The 16,871-nt window shown below is 38.3% G+C and overlaps 1 protein-coding gene across 2 annotated transcripts; it reads left to right on the forward strand.

Annotated features, from left to right (window-relative positions):
- The first annotated feature begins 3,077 nt into the window (after positions 1 to 3,077).
- On the forward strand, positions 3,078 to 13,619 carry RXYLT1 (ribitol xylosyltransferase 1). Of its 2 annotated transcripts, XM_021547408.3 has the most exons (6): positions 3,078 to 3,265; positions 3,604 to 3,783; positions 4,503 to 4,605; positions 9,542 to 9,856; positions 11,482 to 11,652; positions 12,687 to 13,619. In XM_021547408.3, exons 1-6 carry the CDS (start codon positions 3,124 to 3,126, stop codon positions 13,102 to 13,104), a joined length of 1,329 nt encoding a protein of 442 aa, XP_021403083.1. In that variant the 5' UTR covers positions 3,078 to 3,123; the 3' UTR covers positions 13,105 to 13,619. The 2 variants fall into 2 exon arrangements, with proteins under 2 accessions (XP_021403083.1, XP_021403084.1); XM_021547409.3 differs by lacking the exons at positions 3,078 to 3,265; positions 3,604 to 3,783; positions 4,503 to 4,605 and adding an exon at positions 6,604 to 6,673.
- Positions 13,620 to 16,871: the final 3,252 nt, after the last annotated feature.

Consider the following 16,871-nt stretch of genomic DNA (forward strand, 5'->3'; position numbering starts at 1 on the left):
AATATGTACAGAAAAAAAATACTTTTCATAAGAAAAAAACTTACTTTCTCAGTTGCTTACTCAAACTACCTGATGTACAGCAGAATGTATTTTGATTCAGGCTTTCAGCAGCACACAGTCTTAATTTTGAAACTCCAGGTTAATTATCATTTGTTGTAATGAATTACTAAACAGAATAGACACTTGTTGGAGGTACCTGACACTTCTGTTTTTATTTATTTTTTCCTGTCTCTAAACTGTTATTGAACCTAATGATACATTTTTAAACCGCCTCCTAATTTATGATGCCTTATACTGAAAAGAACTTGTAAAGCTTAATTTATTGAGTAACTTTCATTCAAAGAAAACTTCAACTATTTTATATCAGCTAGGATTTCTAACAGTCCAAGAAGCTTAGTTTTGTACATTTTACAAGGGGCCAGTTGGAGACAAGATAATCTGCCAGAAGATCCCACAGCAAGCTGTCAGAGCTAAGAAAGAATATAAGTCTCCTGATTTATCAGATCTGGGTGTAGGATTTTTCCAAGTCTCATTAGCTGTGGCTGTTGGACTTTTCACCCTCTCCCTACACTGCAGGTCATGTCTGCTTCTTAATGCCATCCAGACATAAAATGATCTTGTGTTTGACAGAGCTCCGAGACATCACTGATCCTTTTCATCTCTCCTCCCTTCTTGTGACATAACTCTTGGCTTTTGGTCTTCTACAACAAATCAGAGATTTGGTATAGACTGCTAGGAAGGAGTACCTGCTGAGCTTTGCAGACCCCTACAGGCACTGTGCATGAAATTCAGGCATTTTCTAAATTAGGTATCTGCTGCACATTTTTCCATGATTTCAGGGAATACCATGGTAAAAGTGCTCTTCCAATTTAATGTCTCTGTAAGTTTTACTCCTACAATCCTTAGACAAAGCTCCTACTCCAAGATCTTAATTCATTTAGGCATTTTGTTAAGTCCAGCCCCTCACACATACACACACTCCCCATTAGTATATTCCTAACATTATATTCTTAATTCCCACTTGCTTCTATGTGATTTGAATTTGCATTATAGGAAAACCATTTATTTGAGTCTGTCCTGAACTGGCTGGAAAATATAAAATTTTATAAAACTAGTATCTTTTTTTACATTATGTAGAGCTTTTTACATCATGTTTTGCCCATGAAATGAGACAATGCAGATTGCAAAATGTAGAGTGAGTTAGTAAGGAAATATAAGATAAAGTTGCTATGCTCAAAAGTATATGCTTTCCCTTCTCACACATTTTCAATTCTGGCTTTGGATTTCTTTCCAAATGATCAGGCATTGGCATCTACTACAGTTGTTCAAAGACTTTGATTGATATTTCCTGTTTACCTCACTTTGATTAGTATACCTTTCTTCTCTGCTACAAATAATTATCAGTATTGTGAAAGACCTGCTCAGCAATAATCACTATTCCAAATCACATTCACTTTTTCATTTCTTACTGAAATGTGCACAATCAAATGCAGAGTTTTAAGACACTATTTTTGAGATGGTGTATAATTCAAACTCTTCTCAGATTAATCCTTCTTGACCTTTTCAAGTCTCTTCTGTCATTTTTACTAGAAGTAAAACTGCTTCTGTGTGGGAAGGAGACCTTTTTAACCATCATCCAAAGCGGTGAAGTTGTGCAATAGGCAGCCTGTGTTTCCAAACTATTAACATTTTTCATTCTTCTTTGCCCTTTGTAATTAATTTCTACTACTGTCTGATTTCCCTTTGATTCTGTATTTATCATACTTTCATTATCATATTCTGTTTTAAAGTATTTGTACAAAGATTTTTCTTAAATTTTAGCAACTCAGCACACAGATACTGTTACTGACCCAGTCTAGAAAACATACTGCTGTTAAAACTGATAATAGTTTAATATAGACCATTATGGATATCATGTTGCTGGTCTTCCCAAAGTTTGTGACTGCACCACTCCATTGTGCATTCACACAGATGCACTAAGCTAGAAAGGCAAGAGAAGCTCAGTCTTAATTTTGAATGCATTTATGAGGGGCATTTCTTTCCTAAAATTATAAATCACTATAGGCAAAGCAAAGTGGCCATGAAGCCTAACAGGAATAAGTGTATTGATCTGCAATTTTGCAACAGATTACCAGTAATATTGGCAACTGTTATTTGGATTATATGTGGGGTTTTGATGTGTAGTTTCAATAAATAAAAGCAGCTTAAAAGAAAGAAGAAAAAAACTTTTTTACCAGGGCTAGTAGTGACATGACACAGGGCAGTATTCATTATGAGTGTGGTAAGACAGAGAAGTCGTGAATGTCCCATTCTTTGAAGTGACCCAGGGCTTTGAGCAACTGGTCTGGTGGGAAGTAGCAGAATTTCTGCCTGCGGCAGGGGGAGCTGGAACTCAATGATCTTGAAGGTCCCTTCCCACCCCAAGCATTCTGTGACTGCTGCCACTGTGGTTCACCAGGCTAGACTCACAGTTCAGCAAATGCATAAGCAATCAAATTAGAGTAAGGATTTGGGAGTAGGCTACCTGCAAGCCTATTTCAGAAGGCCTTTTGAGACAAGCAGTTACATTTCAATTGGAAACAAGCAGTGGTCTTTTGGGTCACGATCAGAGCAAGGCTTAATATTCATAAGGATAAAAAATGGATCAAGAAAAAAAACACTCAGAGGAGGCTGGAGAGCTGTGCAGTGCATTACATTTATACTGCTCTAGACTCTTTCGGCTTTTGGTAGGTGAAGAGCACAGTGCTTTTGGCCACACTTAGGGTCATGGTGCTTGTGTACAGGCTGCTAGAGCTTTACAGAAACTGTAGCACCTAGCCTTAAAAAGGACTCGTGGATAGTCTTCCTATCTCTCTATGGAACGCCTGGCCTATCCAAGCTCTTCCCGTGATAACAGAATTCCCATAGCCTGGCTGCGCTGTTCATCTACCCGTTCACAGCCAGGTTACCCGTCCCCGCACAGCCGTGCCGGCAGCGCCCGGGGGGCGGCGGCAGGGGCAGCCCATGGCGCCGGCGGCCCCGCGCTCCTCGGCGGCCCGGGACCCAGCCCCGGCCGGCGGGCGGAGTCTGCTCCGCCGCCGCCTCCCGGCGCCCCCGCCGGGCCTTCCGCCCGCGCCGGGCGGGATGCGGGCCGCTCGCAGGCGGCTCTGCTCCGCCCTGATCGTCGCGTACGGCCTCTTCTCCCTCTACGCGGCCTACACCGTGTTCCTGCGCCCGCGCCGCCCGGCCGCCCCTCGCTCGCACCGGGACCGCCGCGGCCCGCGAGGTGAGCGCGGCGGGGCCGCTCCGAGCCGCCCGGCCCGGCCCGGCCCGGTTCGGTTCGGTGCGGGCCGGCCCGGCGGGCGGGGCCTGGCGGCGGCTCCGCCGGGAGCCGGGCCGCCCTCTCCGCTCCCCGCCGGGCCGGCGCGGGCCGCGGCCGCTCCGCCGGGCCGTGGGGCGCGCCGCGCGCAGGTGATGGAGGTGGGCCCGGCCCAGCGCTGTCAGCTGCTGCGTGAAATTACGACTTTGAGAAAATTAATCATTTTTCCTAAATTTGTGAATTTGGTTTTATTTTTATTGGGTTTTGATTGTTTGTTTTTTTTTTAATGTAAATCACGCTTTTAGACTTCACAGATCATGTTGCGTTGGGAAATGAAGAGTGGAATCCGTGGGATGCGGATGAGAAAAACGAGCTTGCTGCTTCTCAGCGGAGATACGAAGCTAATCTCAAAATGATAAAATATGCAAGGTCTCACCTAGAGCAGACCAGTCTTAGAGTACAGATTTGGGGCAAAGCAGCAATTGGTAAGCAGATGGTAGTCAATGTCTATTGGTTATTTAACCTCTCTGGTACAGCATTTTTCTGTGTTTCCTGATGACTAAAATTTATGTATATTATTCAATAGTATGTCTAACTGAACATAAGGAGTATTAGGGAAATGCTAGCTGCTACTCAAATTCATAGCAATATAAGAGTAGTTGAACTCCCTTTGTATTGATTCCTTTCAAGGCTATTTTTCTGCATCTGTCAAGGAAAACGTCTCAAGTAGCAAAGAAACACAGTTACTTTTTTTAATCTGGTCTAGTTTACACTATGGCACAAGAAGAGGCCAGGCTTACAGTCGAACTTTCATGTAGCATTGTAGAGCACATAGGTATGTTACCTGGTATATTACCATCATAAAAATTGGCACATTTCACAAAAGCTTAAGGGAAGTATGCTTGTCCTTAAAATTATATTTTAAGCCAATTAATATTTGCTCATTTTTAGTGGTATGTGTGCTGGAAAGAGTTGCTAACAGAAGCAGTTTTACCTTAGTATGCTGATATTTTGTCAGCCAAAGAATCTGTGGGAAAAATTCATCTTAACTAATTCTAAGTCGTATTATGCAAGAAGCTCTGACATTTCTTTCCCAAGTTATTATGCTGTGATACTTTTTCATTTTCCAGCAATAATTTTTTAGGAGCATAGAGTAGGCAAGATCCGTTAATTCAAATTCTCCATCATGTCTTCATTTATGTAGGTCTTTACCTTTGGCAACATATTTTTGGAGGGCACCTTGAGCCAGCTGATGTGATTGCACAGTGGAGAGAAGGAAGCCAAAATGCAGGAAAAACATATTTCAGGTACTGTTCATGATGTTGATTTCTATTTGTAAAATTTTTTCAATTTTACAATTTTTTCTTTTTTTTTGTCAAAGTGTAAACTTTGACAAATAATGCATTGGAAAGTTAAACTAAATTATGCGCTTGCTCATGCATTACTTTGCCTATCTCAAAGTTGTGGTTATTTTAATACAGTTGCAAGTACTTTAATTTTGTAATGTTTTGTGTTTTGATAACTATGGAATATGCACACAGCTTTTTATTTAAAATTTTAATTTATACATTGTATACATTTACGTCATTGTTAAAAAATAGAAAACTAGGGAGCAATTTAATCTGGTTTTTGATGGCTCGTGTTATTTTAAAAAAAAATATTGAAAACCTTACCGATGCTGAGAGAAAGAGCAGCCAAGAGACCTCAGTGGCAGGGTCAGGATACAACTCCAAGAACAGTGTGAAGAGCTGGAGCTTAGGGGCTTACAGTTGATGAAATCAACATGCATATGTGAGGCAGGAAGATGTTTCCTGCTGTTTGGTTTCTGCTGTATTCAGGGGAAAGGGACTTGGCTCATTCATTCATAAATAGGAATGTGTCAAAATAATAATTTGTTTATAACAAAGGCTGTCTGTGAGACCTAACTTCTTGTTAGCTATTTGATTTGCAAACCAAAATTTTGTATGGAAAGGAAGATTACACTTAAAGCACTGTTTGCTTTAACAGTGGTGTTTGATCTGTAATCACATAAGTTTTAAAACTGTAAAATGTTTTTTTATTATTCAGTGAATGTTACAGAGCTTATCTCCAAGTCCCTATTTAATACCATTTTAATGCTTTCTGTGAAGATACAGTGAAAAATGAAGGATTTTTTATCTATTTGGCCAATTAGCCAGTCTGCAGAAGTAGGCCTCCTGCAACATTTAGTCACTTGCACCAGGACCCACCTGTTAAAAAAGTTTTCTTCTAATACATAAATTACACAGTTAAGTGAGTTTAACTTCTGAAACATGTGTTGCTTCAGAAGGCTATTTTTTTCCTTGCACAATATGTGGTTCTAACTGAAATATTTGAAGGTAGTTTTTGAAATACACATGTGATTGTGAATTGAAAGGAGGTTTTAAGTGATCACAAAACTTTTTATCAAAGTATGGTACAGGCTAACTCATCTATTTTTTCAGAAAAAAAATAGATGAGTTTATGTAGTCTTTAACAGAAAAAGCAATATTTCTTGTCTACAAATAAAAGATGATCCTACAAGTTTAGAGAATCAACCATGAATTATGCTACTGTGTCTTGGTAGTCTCCTTGGCAGAGCAATAGAGCTTTCAACTCACAAATATAAAGAAAGGATACAGCCCTTTCTTTGAATATTGGACCAGTACTTACAGTGCAGTTTTAGTGGCAATAGACTGTTGTTTCCAGAGTTAAAATCTTAGAAGATACAGAAATCCATGATACTGTGGCATAATAGGTTATCTTCCTGGTATTGACATGAAAATTTCTTCAAGCTCATGCTTTCCACATTTATAACATGAAAATAATTTGCTGTAGTTAATGAGTCTCTCACTTGATTGATTATGGTTATTTTCTTTCTAGTGTGACTGTTTCAGATGATTAATAACCTCACATGTTTCCTTAGGGTATACATCTCTCAAAGAAAGACTTCTATACTTGCATTTAAAAAGCTTCTTGTTATGCCTAGATGAGCCAGGGATAATGGAGTCCCTATTTTAATTTCAACTTGGATGCTAGATCCTATCAAAACAAAGCTTAAGTTTAGTACCAACATAACAAAGGTTAACTTTTGACAGGCTAGTAGAAACTTGTTGTGCAAAGTATAAAAAAGATGCAATATAACTGTTATTTTAACAACTAGGCTTCTAAAATAGCTACTTTTTACTCCCTTAGGAAATACTAGTTTATATTGTAGAGAATAATTATGTGATTTTGGCTTCTTACTGGTTATAAGATTTTCTAGAATTGTTTACTGCCTGGCTGAGGTAAATTATCTTTTGATTACTAGATGAGGCTAGAGGGAGCTAGCTGAGGTGACATATTTGGAGAATATGTGCTGCTCTGCAGTTTTCTGTGGTAAGTCTGATTGTTAACAAATAGATGTCTGGTGAATGTTTGTAAAGAATACAAGATCTAAAGACACAAAAATGCCAAAATACCACTTGAACACAGTTGCATGAATAAGCACATTCTGTATATTTATGATGGAGAATACACATCTCTAATATGGATTTTGATGGGTACATGTTTTTATCAAAGAAGTTGTCTAAAAAATACATGAAATATCAGCTTCTCCATAAACTGCAGTGGTGTTTATTTAAAAATGGGAGTGGAGAAGGAACTTCATAGCTGTGGATTTTAGTACCATCTTGGCACATTCATACAAAAGCAAGAGAGCAGGATTTAACATTTTATTTGGCTTGAAGCAATTCACATCCTTCTCTCCTGTCATCTAAGAAGATGTTGTAATGCACAGAGTGCCAAAGTTCTTACCTCTTTTTTGGCAAGAGCTTTCCTAAATTTCTATTCCCCCCAAGTCACACCCTCTCTATTTTATAAACATTCAGTGCCACCTTGCCTCAGTCAACTAGGAGAGGTTTCTGTCTATCAGAGAATTCCACCTGGGATAGCTTCTGGCAATTTAGTTTTAATAAAACCCTGTAGTGAAGCTTTTTGAAAATCCAAAACCACTATGTCCACTGGATCCTCTTTATCTGTGTTCTTACTGACACACTCATAGATCTTCATCTACGTTCTTAGTGGAACAGGGTTAACTCATTCACAGCAGTGCTTATCCATATATATGATCAATGATCTTACCTATTGATAAGATTCAGTGATCTTACTGTTTATTACAGACTCTTCCAGAGAGGAAATTAATACTGACTGTTCTCCAGAGTCCTTTCAAATTGTTTTTGTAGATGGGAGTCTGCAAAAGATGGTGAATTACTTACCAAGTATGGTGTCTCTTCATAATGACAGCTGCACACCTCTGCTAGCAGTTCTTCAATTGTGTGTTTGTGTTCCTTCAGAACTCTCAAGTGAAGGCCGGGTTCAAATATTCCATTTGATATAATACTTACGGTGTTGAACCTTGTATTTCTTGCTGAAGCAGATAAATTAGAGGTGGCCATCTCCTTTACTCTTCTCTTAAGCCATATGGGGCTGGGGAGTCTCTGTTTACTTTTTGGATTGAAGCACACAGCATGCCTATACTTCTTATACAGTGTTTTTGAACAGTCTACAAACTCGTTGAAAACTTCTTGTGATTTGGACTGCTCCCTTTCAAGTTCTTTATTTTCTCATTTTTATATAATTCCAGTATTGCATATGGAATGTGTCTATGCTGGATGTATTTATTATGATCTCTCTTGCTGCAAGTGTTAAATTTAATCCTTGCTATTAGAGAATGGCTGTCTTAACACCTTCAGAATGGGCACTCTAAGACCCAGTCTAGAACAGCCTCTTTTTGTGTAACTGTCTATCACTAAGAAGGAAAAACTAGGACTTTGTAGAAAGCAAGTCACGTATTTAGTCCAAAAAATGTAATCTTCCCATATTATCTTTGATCTAGCCTTCTAGTACTGTTAGGACTACTCACTTAATTTAGCAGCTTCTGTAGTCTCTCTTCTGTTTCCCAATCCCAATTGCGTTCTCATTGGGAATTAATAGCACAACCCTAGCACGGTGTTTTAATTATTAAAGTATGGGATTTATGAGCCTTGCACTGTATTACTTTTTTCCCCCGCTGTAATTTTATGCTGTTCAACTACATATATTCCTGCACAACAGTCATTGCTTCCTAACCTGTACATCTTGTTATTGCTGTAAAGCTGTTACTCTCAAAGTGCTGTATCGTAGGAAAAACCCTTTTTCTCCAAGTCTCTTTGCAAGGTGATCACTGGACCATGTGCATATTTAGTCTCTATTTGAGGTATTCCAAAGCTCAAGGTATTCTCTCTTAGGAATCACAGTGACTCTGTTTTCATTGTCTGTTAAACTTCGGATTTAAGTCTTGATCTGACTTAACATTTAATGTATTAGAAGTCTTTGTTCTAAGTCATGAGTCTTATGAATTTTGGCTCCAAAACACATCGCTTCCACCAAGCCAGCAGCATGTCAGCTTAACTGAGGTTTCAAATATGCTTGTCTAAGTTCAGTCTGCCTCAGAAAACTTCACTGCAGTAGTTTTTACAGTTTTGTTGTGAGAGCTTTTTTCCTCAGTAAGTGTATTTGAACTGAAACTAGATGTCAGTCTCAGCACTTCATGAGTTAAAACTGATGCTCACTCTAAATTAAAAGTTTTGCTGGTAGCTGAAAAACTCGTAATGCAGCCGACCTAGAAAATTAACACTTAACTGAATCTTAGGAAAAAAAAAAATACTGTTTTCCCCCCTCCACTTTTTCCCAAGCTGTGTAACTGTTACTTCTTTGCATTCAGTCAATTGTCTGTTAACACACCAGGTAATTGAAGAGCAGGAGCTGGCAAATACTGGTTTGTATCATTGCAGTTCATGAATGGATTTTGTCACATACTTGCAAATGATTAAAGATTTAACGATTTTGCTACATGGCTGAAATTCTTCTGCTAAATACATTGTGCAAGATCTAGAAATGCCATTTTGTAACTAAAATGTTTCTGCATCAAGGGGTTGATTGACACACATTTTGAGGTTTGAGTATGGCAAAATATCTTATTTATGTCTATCACCTTTTTCCTGAATAAAAATGAAAGCAGCTTTATGCCTGTACTAAGCAGTAGATATTAATGACAGAAGTGGTTGTAGCTGCACAGGTAATTTTGCAGTATATTGCATTTACTTTATTGAAGTAAAAATCATCTCTGGAGTGCATACTGTGTAGTAAGACTGGCTAGAGGATTGAGGTCAATAATTTGTCTTACCAAGTCTCACTGTGTTTGGTGTTGTGTGTTGGTTTTCTCAGCTTCCTCACTGGCCCATCTGTAGTTCCTGGCTACTTCTCAGTGGAAGCGGAGCATGTGGTGCTGGTGCTGAACGGGCGGGAGCCGGCGAAGGTCGCCTACGCCACGCAGTGGCTGCGCTACGCGCAGACACTGATGGAGAGCCGCAAAATCCAGCACGTGGCAGTGGTGCTGCTCGGCAACGAGCAGTGCAACAACGCCTGGATTCAGCCATACCTGAGACGAAACGGGGGATTTGTAAATCTGCTCTTTGTTACATATGACTATGCATTCGTAAATGAAGAAGATGTTTTCCAGTGGCCTTTAGGAGTAGCTACGTAAGTGTAATTGATTAATTAATTGCTGTGCATGAGGTATGGAAAATATGACTGAGTGTTCCTGCTTAGGCCCAAAACGATTTTAGTAAGTAAATTGCAGAACATGATCCTATTATTAATTTTAAATCGTTAATTCTAAATCGGGCATTGGAGTCTTTGAAAGTTGCATTTAGCAATAAAAATGATAACAAGAAAAGAGTAGTAGTGTTTAGAAAACTTCAGGAAAGTGAACCTGTGTCTCCTAAGGTTTTCTGTTTAGTTTTTCTTCAGTAGATTTGCGCTTGAGATTTATCATAACTGCTGATGTAGTATGTACCATGTGGAGATTCAAAAGATACTTATGTACTAAAGTTGCAGGTACTATTTGTTCAGAAAAGAAAAGAGTACTTTTTTTAACCTCCATTATGGCTCAAAAGGCTTCCCATTTAGAGTTTTTATACTCCAACGTAGTGTAAATGGCTTAACTGCTTGTTTAAAAAAACTATTTTTGTTATACTTAAGTGCTCCACTATTTATGTGGAGTAAATAAAGGTTTGGTCAGCTAGATGAATTTTTACTTCTTATTAACACAGTTGATAGTGGTTTAGCTACTTACCAGGGTAATAGAAGCTGAAAGGAATACAGGATTATTTTCATGCCTCGTGTTGAATTTGAATTCAATATCATGTATCGATCCAGTTTGCTCAACAAGCTGGAAAACTGTATAGAGATTTTTATATATAGCTTGAACTTGTTCACAGGGTCTCTGACATATGCTAAATTTAGATTATTGATGGTGTCAAAGAATTAATGGTATTGGAAGTTCCTAAGTAGAAAGAAGTTGAATTTTGAGATGCAGAGATTAAGGTGACAGTTAAGAGAAAGCAACAATACTTAGAGCAATAAACTAGGGTGCAAAGCTGGGTGGAGGAAGATAAATTTGGTATCAAAATGGGGTTTCCAGCCCTTGCATACAACAGCTGTACAAAACGGGTTAAAGGCATGAAAATTTGCTAGATTTTCCAAGTAAAGTGGGAAAATGAAGATGTGGAATGATGCAAAAATATTTGTCATGAAGGGATGAATGCTTATTAGAAACTAAGTGAATTAACATTCATCATACAGGAAAAGAATGAGGAAAGGACTGCTCCATCAAATAATGTACAATAAGCTTAGTAGCCAAAAGATTAGATTATTGAGTTCACTCAAAGTGAGTTTTTGCTTTGAGAGATTACAAATGGTATTTTCAGTAGAAGAGCATATCCAGAGATTAAAGTAGGTGAGACTTATGTGCCATAGTTACTGTTAAACTGGCCATGTCAGTCAAAACTTGTGGTTGCATCAAGAACAGCTTCTTTGGAAAAGCATGTTAGTCAAGGACATTCTGTAATATGCACATTTAATATTTCTGATGTTGAAAGATGTAAATATTCTGGAAACACTGTGCAGGGACTGATGGGAGCAGAGGGAATAAAGGCATACTTTTAGGACAGGATGTGAATTGATTTACTTGTGCGTCTGTCTGTATAGATGCGGATTGGCAACAAGTAGGTGGTTTTAGTCTTAAAATATGATGCACTGAAAATGAAGTGCCGCAAAGTGTTTTCCTTTGATATGGTTATCTAATTTATAAATTGTTTTTACAGCTACAGAAATTTTCCAGTTGTGGAACCCAGCTGGTCAATGCTACATGATCCAAGATCATATCTGTGTAATTTCTTAGGAACAGTTTATAAGAATTCTTCTAGAGAAACCCTAATTGAAATTCTGAAACAGGATGGGCTCGACAAACTTTGCTGGATTGCAGCCAGAGAACAGTAAGACTTTAATTTACTTCATGAAAAAATTCAGAGTTTTTTGCCTGGTTCGTTATTGCCAGTCTTTTCTTGAGTATTAAAAAGTAATACAAATAAAAGTAATTAGACATTAAGTCAGGGAATAGTGCAGAGACTCTTTGTTTAGGTAGTCATAACAGCATTTCAGTTATATTTTACATAAGGTGTATTTTTAAATCTAGTGTAGAAAAGTTTCCCCTATATATATAACCATCAAAGGCCATCTGTTTTTTTCTTACAAAGATTTGATTGTGAGAAGAAACACTTGTCTTGTATTTTGTGGAGTCTTTAGCAGAAGAAAGAAGACAGCCATATTTTGTTGTGTTCCACATGGGAGTGGATTTAGTCTGTACAGCACAGACCATTGGGTTGATTTTTGACTAACAAGTAGGGTTCTGATTGTATTTCTTAACGTTGAAAAGCAACACCTATAAAATTTTGGATAGCAGCCACAATGGTTCTTAGGTAGACCTTAGCTGCCCTGATGGAAGAGTTTCAGTAGATGGATTGTATCTGTGACATAAACTATTATCTCCCAGACGTCTTGAGGCACTTTAAGTAGATGAATTCAGATTATTGCTCTGCTCCCTAGCTTTTGAAGAGCAAGCCTCTTTTGAGGCCAAAAAAAGTAATTTAAAAGTCCATTGAGTGTCTCCCTTTTTGTATGTTCCTAAACTGTGCTGTGAAGTATATTGACATATGCATCATCCAAGTCATGCAGAAGATTTGGAGTGGCATTTCAATTTGTTTCTTGCACTTTTAAGTATTCATAATTCCCAAAAAGGGCCACATATTACAATCTATTTTTAACAGTGACATTTTCAATAAATTTTTAGAAGACTTTTACGAGCAGTTAAGACTAAAAGTAAAAGTCAATTGACTGTGTGTATAATATAAAATTTTTACAATGATGGCATTTTCAGATTTATAAATAATAGAAATTAAAGCACCTATCTATTTTTTCATTGCAGTGCCTGTGAGGAAAATATTAATATTCACCCTTTTTACTTTCCTAGGTGGCAGCCTCAAGAAACAAATGAAAGTTTCAAGAACTATCAAGATGCCTTGCTGCAGAGTGATTTGACATTGTGCCCAGTGGGAATAAATACAGAATGTTACAGAATTTATGAAGCTTGTTCGTATGGATCTCTGCCCGTTATAGAAGATGTAATGACACCGGGTGATTGCGGAAATTCATCAGTCTACCACAGTGCTCCACTGCAATTATTAAAAACCATGGGGGCTCCATTTATCTTTATTAAAAACTGGAAAGAACTTCCTGCTATTCTAGAGAAAGAAAAAAAAATGAGCTTACAAGAAAAGATTCAAAGGAGAAAAAAGCTTTTAGAATGGTATCGAAACTTCAAAGCATGGATGAGACAAAAATTCATTAATACTTTGGAAAATTCATTTTTGCCCAGTGATAAAGGATAAATTGTCCCTTTTGAAAATCTATAATAGATGACAGCTTAATTTCCATTAGCCTGAGGCAGCTTTTTATTAAAAGTAACCTTACGGGACAGATGCACTCCTTTTAAAGTCAGTGGAATTGCTCTAAGCTTGGTCAAGAGCTACATTTGGCCCTTCATTTAATGATTTTCACACAGGTTGTTAATGTAATAGGATGATACAAGGATGAGAACAATTTGGTTACTATTTTCACAATTTTTATGTTGCTGTGTGACATAGTAAAGAATTTTAAGAATAATATCTTTGAGCTTGTGAATTTGGTAATATCCGACATAAGAAAATCAGTTGTGTTTGAATAAAACAGGGTAATTTATTAGGGAAACTAAAAAAAAAAGTATTATAACAAAATTGCCAGGTTTAGCATATTCTGGTAAGTGCTTGTTTTGAAAATGTGAACTCTTTATTTGGTTGACATTTCATTTCCAACGAAGTGACCATAAAGCTAAAGACCATGGAATAAAAATGTGTATTTCAAGGAACTCTCTTGAAAATATTTGATAACAATCGATTTCATCTTTAACTTCAGATATCAAAAATACTTTCTTTAATTTGTTTTTAGTATTGGGCCGTACCTTTCTGTGTTTCTGCTCTTTCATTACTTGTAGTTACAGCCGCACACTAAACACTGGGACTTAGACATGAACCTGATTGTAGCTTATCTGATTCCTCAAAATCTGCTGAAACTCATCAATGCCAAAAGATGGCAGAAGTGTAATACTGCATGTTTATAGTACTATGTGCACCATAAACTGTTTCAATGCTATTTTTTAATGTTTTTTTTAAAGGGTTCTGTCCCTGTTCTTGTGTGTGTGCAGTTCCCTCCAGTATGTTCTGCTGAGCAGTAGGACTGCACACACAAAGGTGTGTAGTAGCCACTTCTGTCTGACCACAGCATGACACATGGGGTCATTCTCATGCAGGAATTCAAAGGCTGTACATCTAAGTAGTAATCGTTTGTGTACTGATACTGTCTAGTTCTGCAGCATATGTCACACAAGAGCACTTCTGTGGGTAATGTGAATTGTCTGTCTAACATGAACTTCTGTGACTTACCATCCACCTAGTGATGGTAAGTCACAGAACTTTCATCTGAAGTGTCCTGCAGTTGCAGTACAATGCAAACATACTCCATTCAGCTGAGACTGGAAGTACAGCAGTGAGTTGATAGCACAGTTTACAGGTGGACATTGTTAGACCAAATTCACAACAATTGTCCACACTTGGGATCTGAAGCCCATCAGCAGTATGCAGTACTTGAGGGTTAGAGGAAGCTTGAGCAGTAATCATAGAAACATGGAATGCTTTAGGTTGGAAGGGGCCTTAAAAATCATGAAGTCCCTTGCCATGGGCAAGGACACCTCCCACTGTCTCAATTGCTCAGAGCCCCATGTAGCCCAGCCTTGGAATAGTTCCAGGGATGGGGCATCCACATCTTTTCTGGACAACCTGTTCCCATGTGTCACCACTGTAATAATGTAATCTCTGCTGCATTTTTTCTCCAGTAGAATCTTTATTTCTAAACAAGCTACAAAACTGCAGAACAGTCACTTAGAGCAGTGTTTCTCAACTTGTCAAAAGGAGATCCCATGGCACTCCTGCAGGATTTCTAGAAACTGCAGAAAACAACTCTGAGATGTCTTTACCAGTCAGCTGAGATTTTTACAAGAGGCTGCAGCTCCTAAAAAACTAATGTAGTGGTGTGCAGGTTGAAGTCTGAAAAACAGTTGAGTGTGTAACTTGGCTCATCAGCAAAAGAAAGATGCTGCTATTGATGTGTTCATTTCTAAGTAAGTGTGTGAGATTTTCCAAACTCCCAGCAATTATATGTTAAGGGAGGCTGAGACTTACACCAAAACCTTAGTAAAACTTCACTTTGCAGCTGCTTGCCTGCTTTGGGAGTTCAAAGGGAATTATTTTATCTACTGAACCAATTCTTGATGCTTCAAATTCACCTTTTTCAGTCTAGCAGGAATTGGCACCAAGAGTTTTTTCTTGAGTTTTATTTCTAGTGCTAATGGAGCAAAACATCTTGAAGTCAAGGGAGGGATTCCTAACACATTAGGCAGGTTGCTAGCATTTTAATTGTTCTCTCATTCCACTGTCCAACATGTGGAAGAAACTGTCAACTCAACTGCATTTAGATCCAGAGCTGAGCCAAGACCACACAAAGGACCTTGGTAAAGAAAGGATGAGACTGATGGAGGAAAGACAGTGAGGATTTAAAGAAATCAGAGAGGATGTCTTACAGTGGTAGAGGAAACTGGTTAAAACAAGGGAAGTGGTTAAGCCACTGGCAAAAAAGATGGCATGCCACATCCATGTAGGAGTAGATGGTATCTACTGTCAGTGAGAAGATGATGAATCAATTCAGTTGTTTAATGCTGAAAGGTGAATGCACACTCTGATTTTGTGCTTGGCCCTCAGTTGAGACTGGGATCATGAAACATTGCTTTCCAGGCACAGAACAATGTCTATTGTATCTGTGCCTGGTGTTTCTGGGAGACATGCACAGGACTGAGCCTGTCTCGAGTCGGAATACAAACTGCAGCTCCAAATGTTAGACAGATTGCGAATTATGTGGTGTTTTGCATCACGCTTAGATTGGTGTGTGGAGTATATAACTCTACCAGTTTCTTTATCAGAAGCATTTCCTGCTGATGAAGACTTTACAAATTAAGCTGAATTGCCTTGTTATAAGAAGAAACAGATCCAGCTTCTCCAACCTGAGTGTAACTCTCTCTCCTACAATATTCTGAGCCCATTGAGTGAACATAAGGCATAAATGGTTTAAAAATCAGCTTCTAGAGAGCAATATGATTCTAAAGAAACATAGCTAGTCTTCATAACTGTTTACAATCCTGTAGATAAGGATGTGGCTTGCAAAGGACCCATCTGCAATTTGCTTACTATTCCTGGATATTTAAGTTGTGATAGTGTATTTCAATTGCTAGGTTTACCATCTTTCCATAGCTGAAACTTGGAGAGTTTTCTAGAAGATTTTCTCACAGCAATTACTAAGTTCTGTGTTCCGGAGCACCAGTTTCTGTCTTGGCTTACTGCCCTCACCAAAACACTTGCAAAACCACAGACATAAATCTTGTTGCTTCTTGGCAAATGCTGCATGTTAGTAATAGCCACTAAGAACTGGGCAAACTCAGGAGCAGCTTCCATGCTACTGAGTCCTAAAATAGTTCCAAGTATTCTTCCTGCTGTGATCAGAAAAATGAAGGATGATTGAACAAGATTATGCTTATTTTGGCCTGTTCATAAAGACTGATGTTGGGAGAGGCAAAAGTATTTCAAATGCTGTTCCAACTGTGCTGTAAGAAACTGTTGCTTCCAAGGAAACTGCTAGCATAAGGCATGTTGGGACTGCCATTTTTTCCCAGTAGCTAAAAAGGGATTTAATGTTTATGTAGTGCTGTGAATGCTACACAAAGGGTTTGATGAGTAAGATGAAAAGAAGAGCTGACCTGATGAAAATGTGTCTGAAAGGATGATTTGCAGTTTGCATTGTATCCCAGGGATCTATATTGGTTGAGTTTTTTTGCTTTCTGGAATTCACATTTTCTTCCCTGAACACTCTTGGATCCTGACTGAAACTCCATGAATGCCACTATAGTAGAATGCAAGATATTTCTGATCCACAGTCGCACAGAAACAGATGTGTTTCATCAAGCATGCCATGAAATAACATGACTCATTCTCTTAGCCAGTCTTCCAGCAGCTTA

This window comes from Lonchura striata, chromosome 5, assembly GCF_046129695.1.
Source record: "Lonchura striata isolate bLonStr1 chromosome 5, bLonStr1.mat, whole genome shotgun sequence".
NCBI classification, from domain to species: domain Eukaryota; kingdom Metazoa; phylum Chordata; class Aves; order Passeriformes; family Estrildidae; genus Lonchura; species Lonchura striata.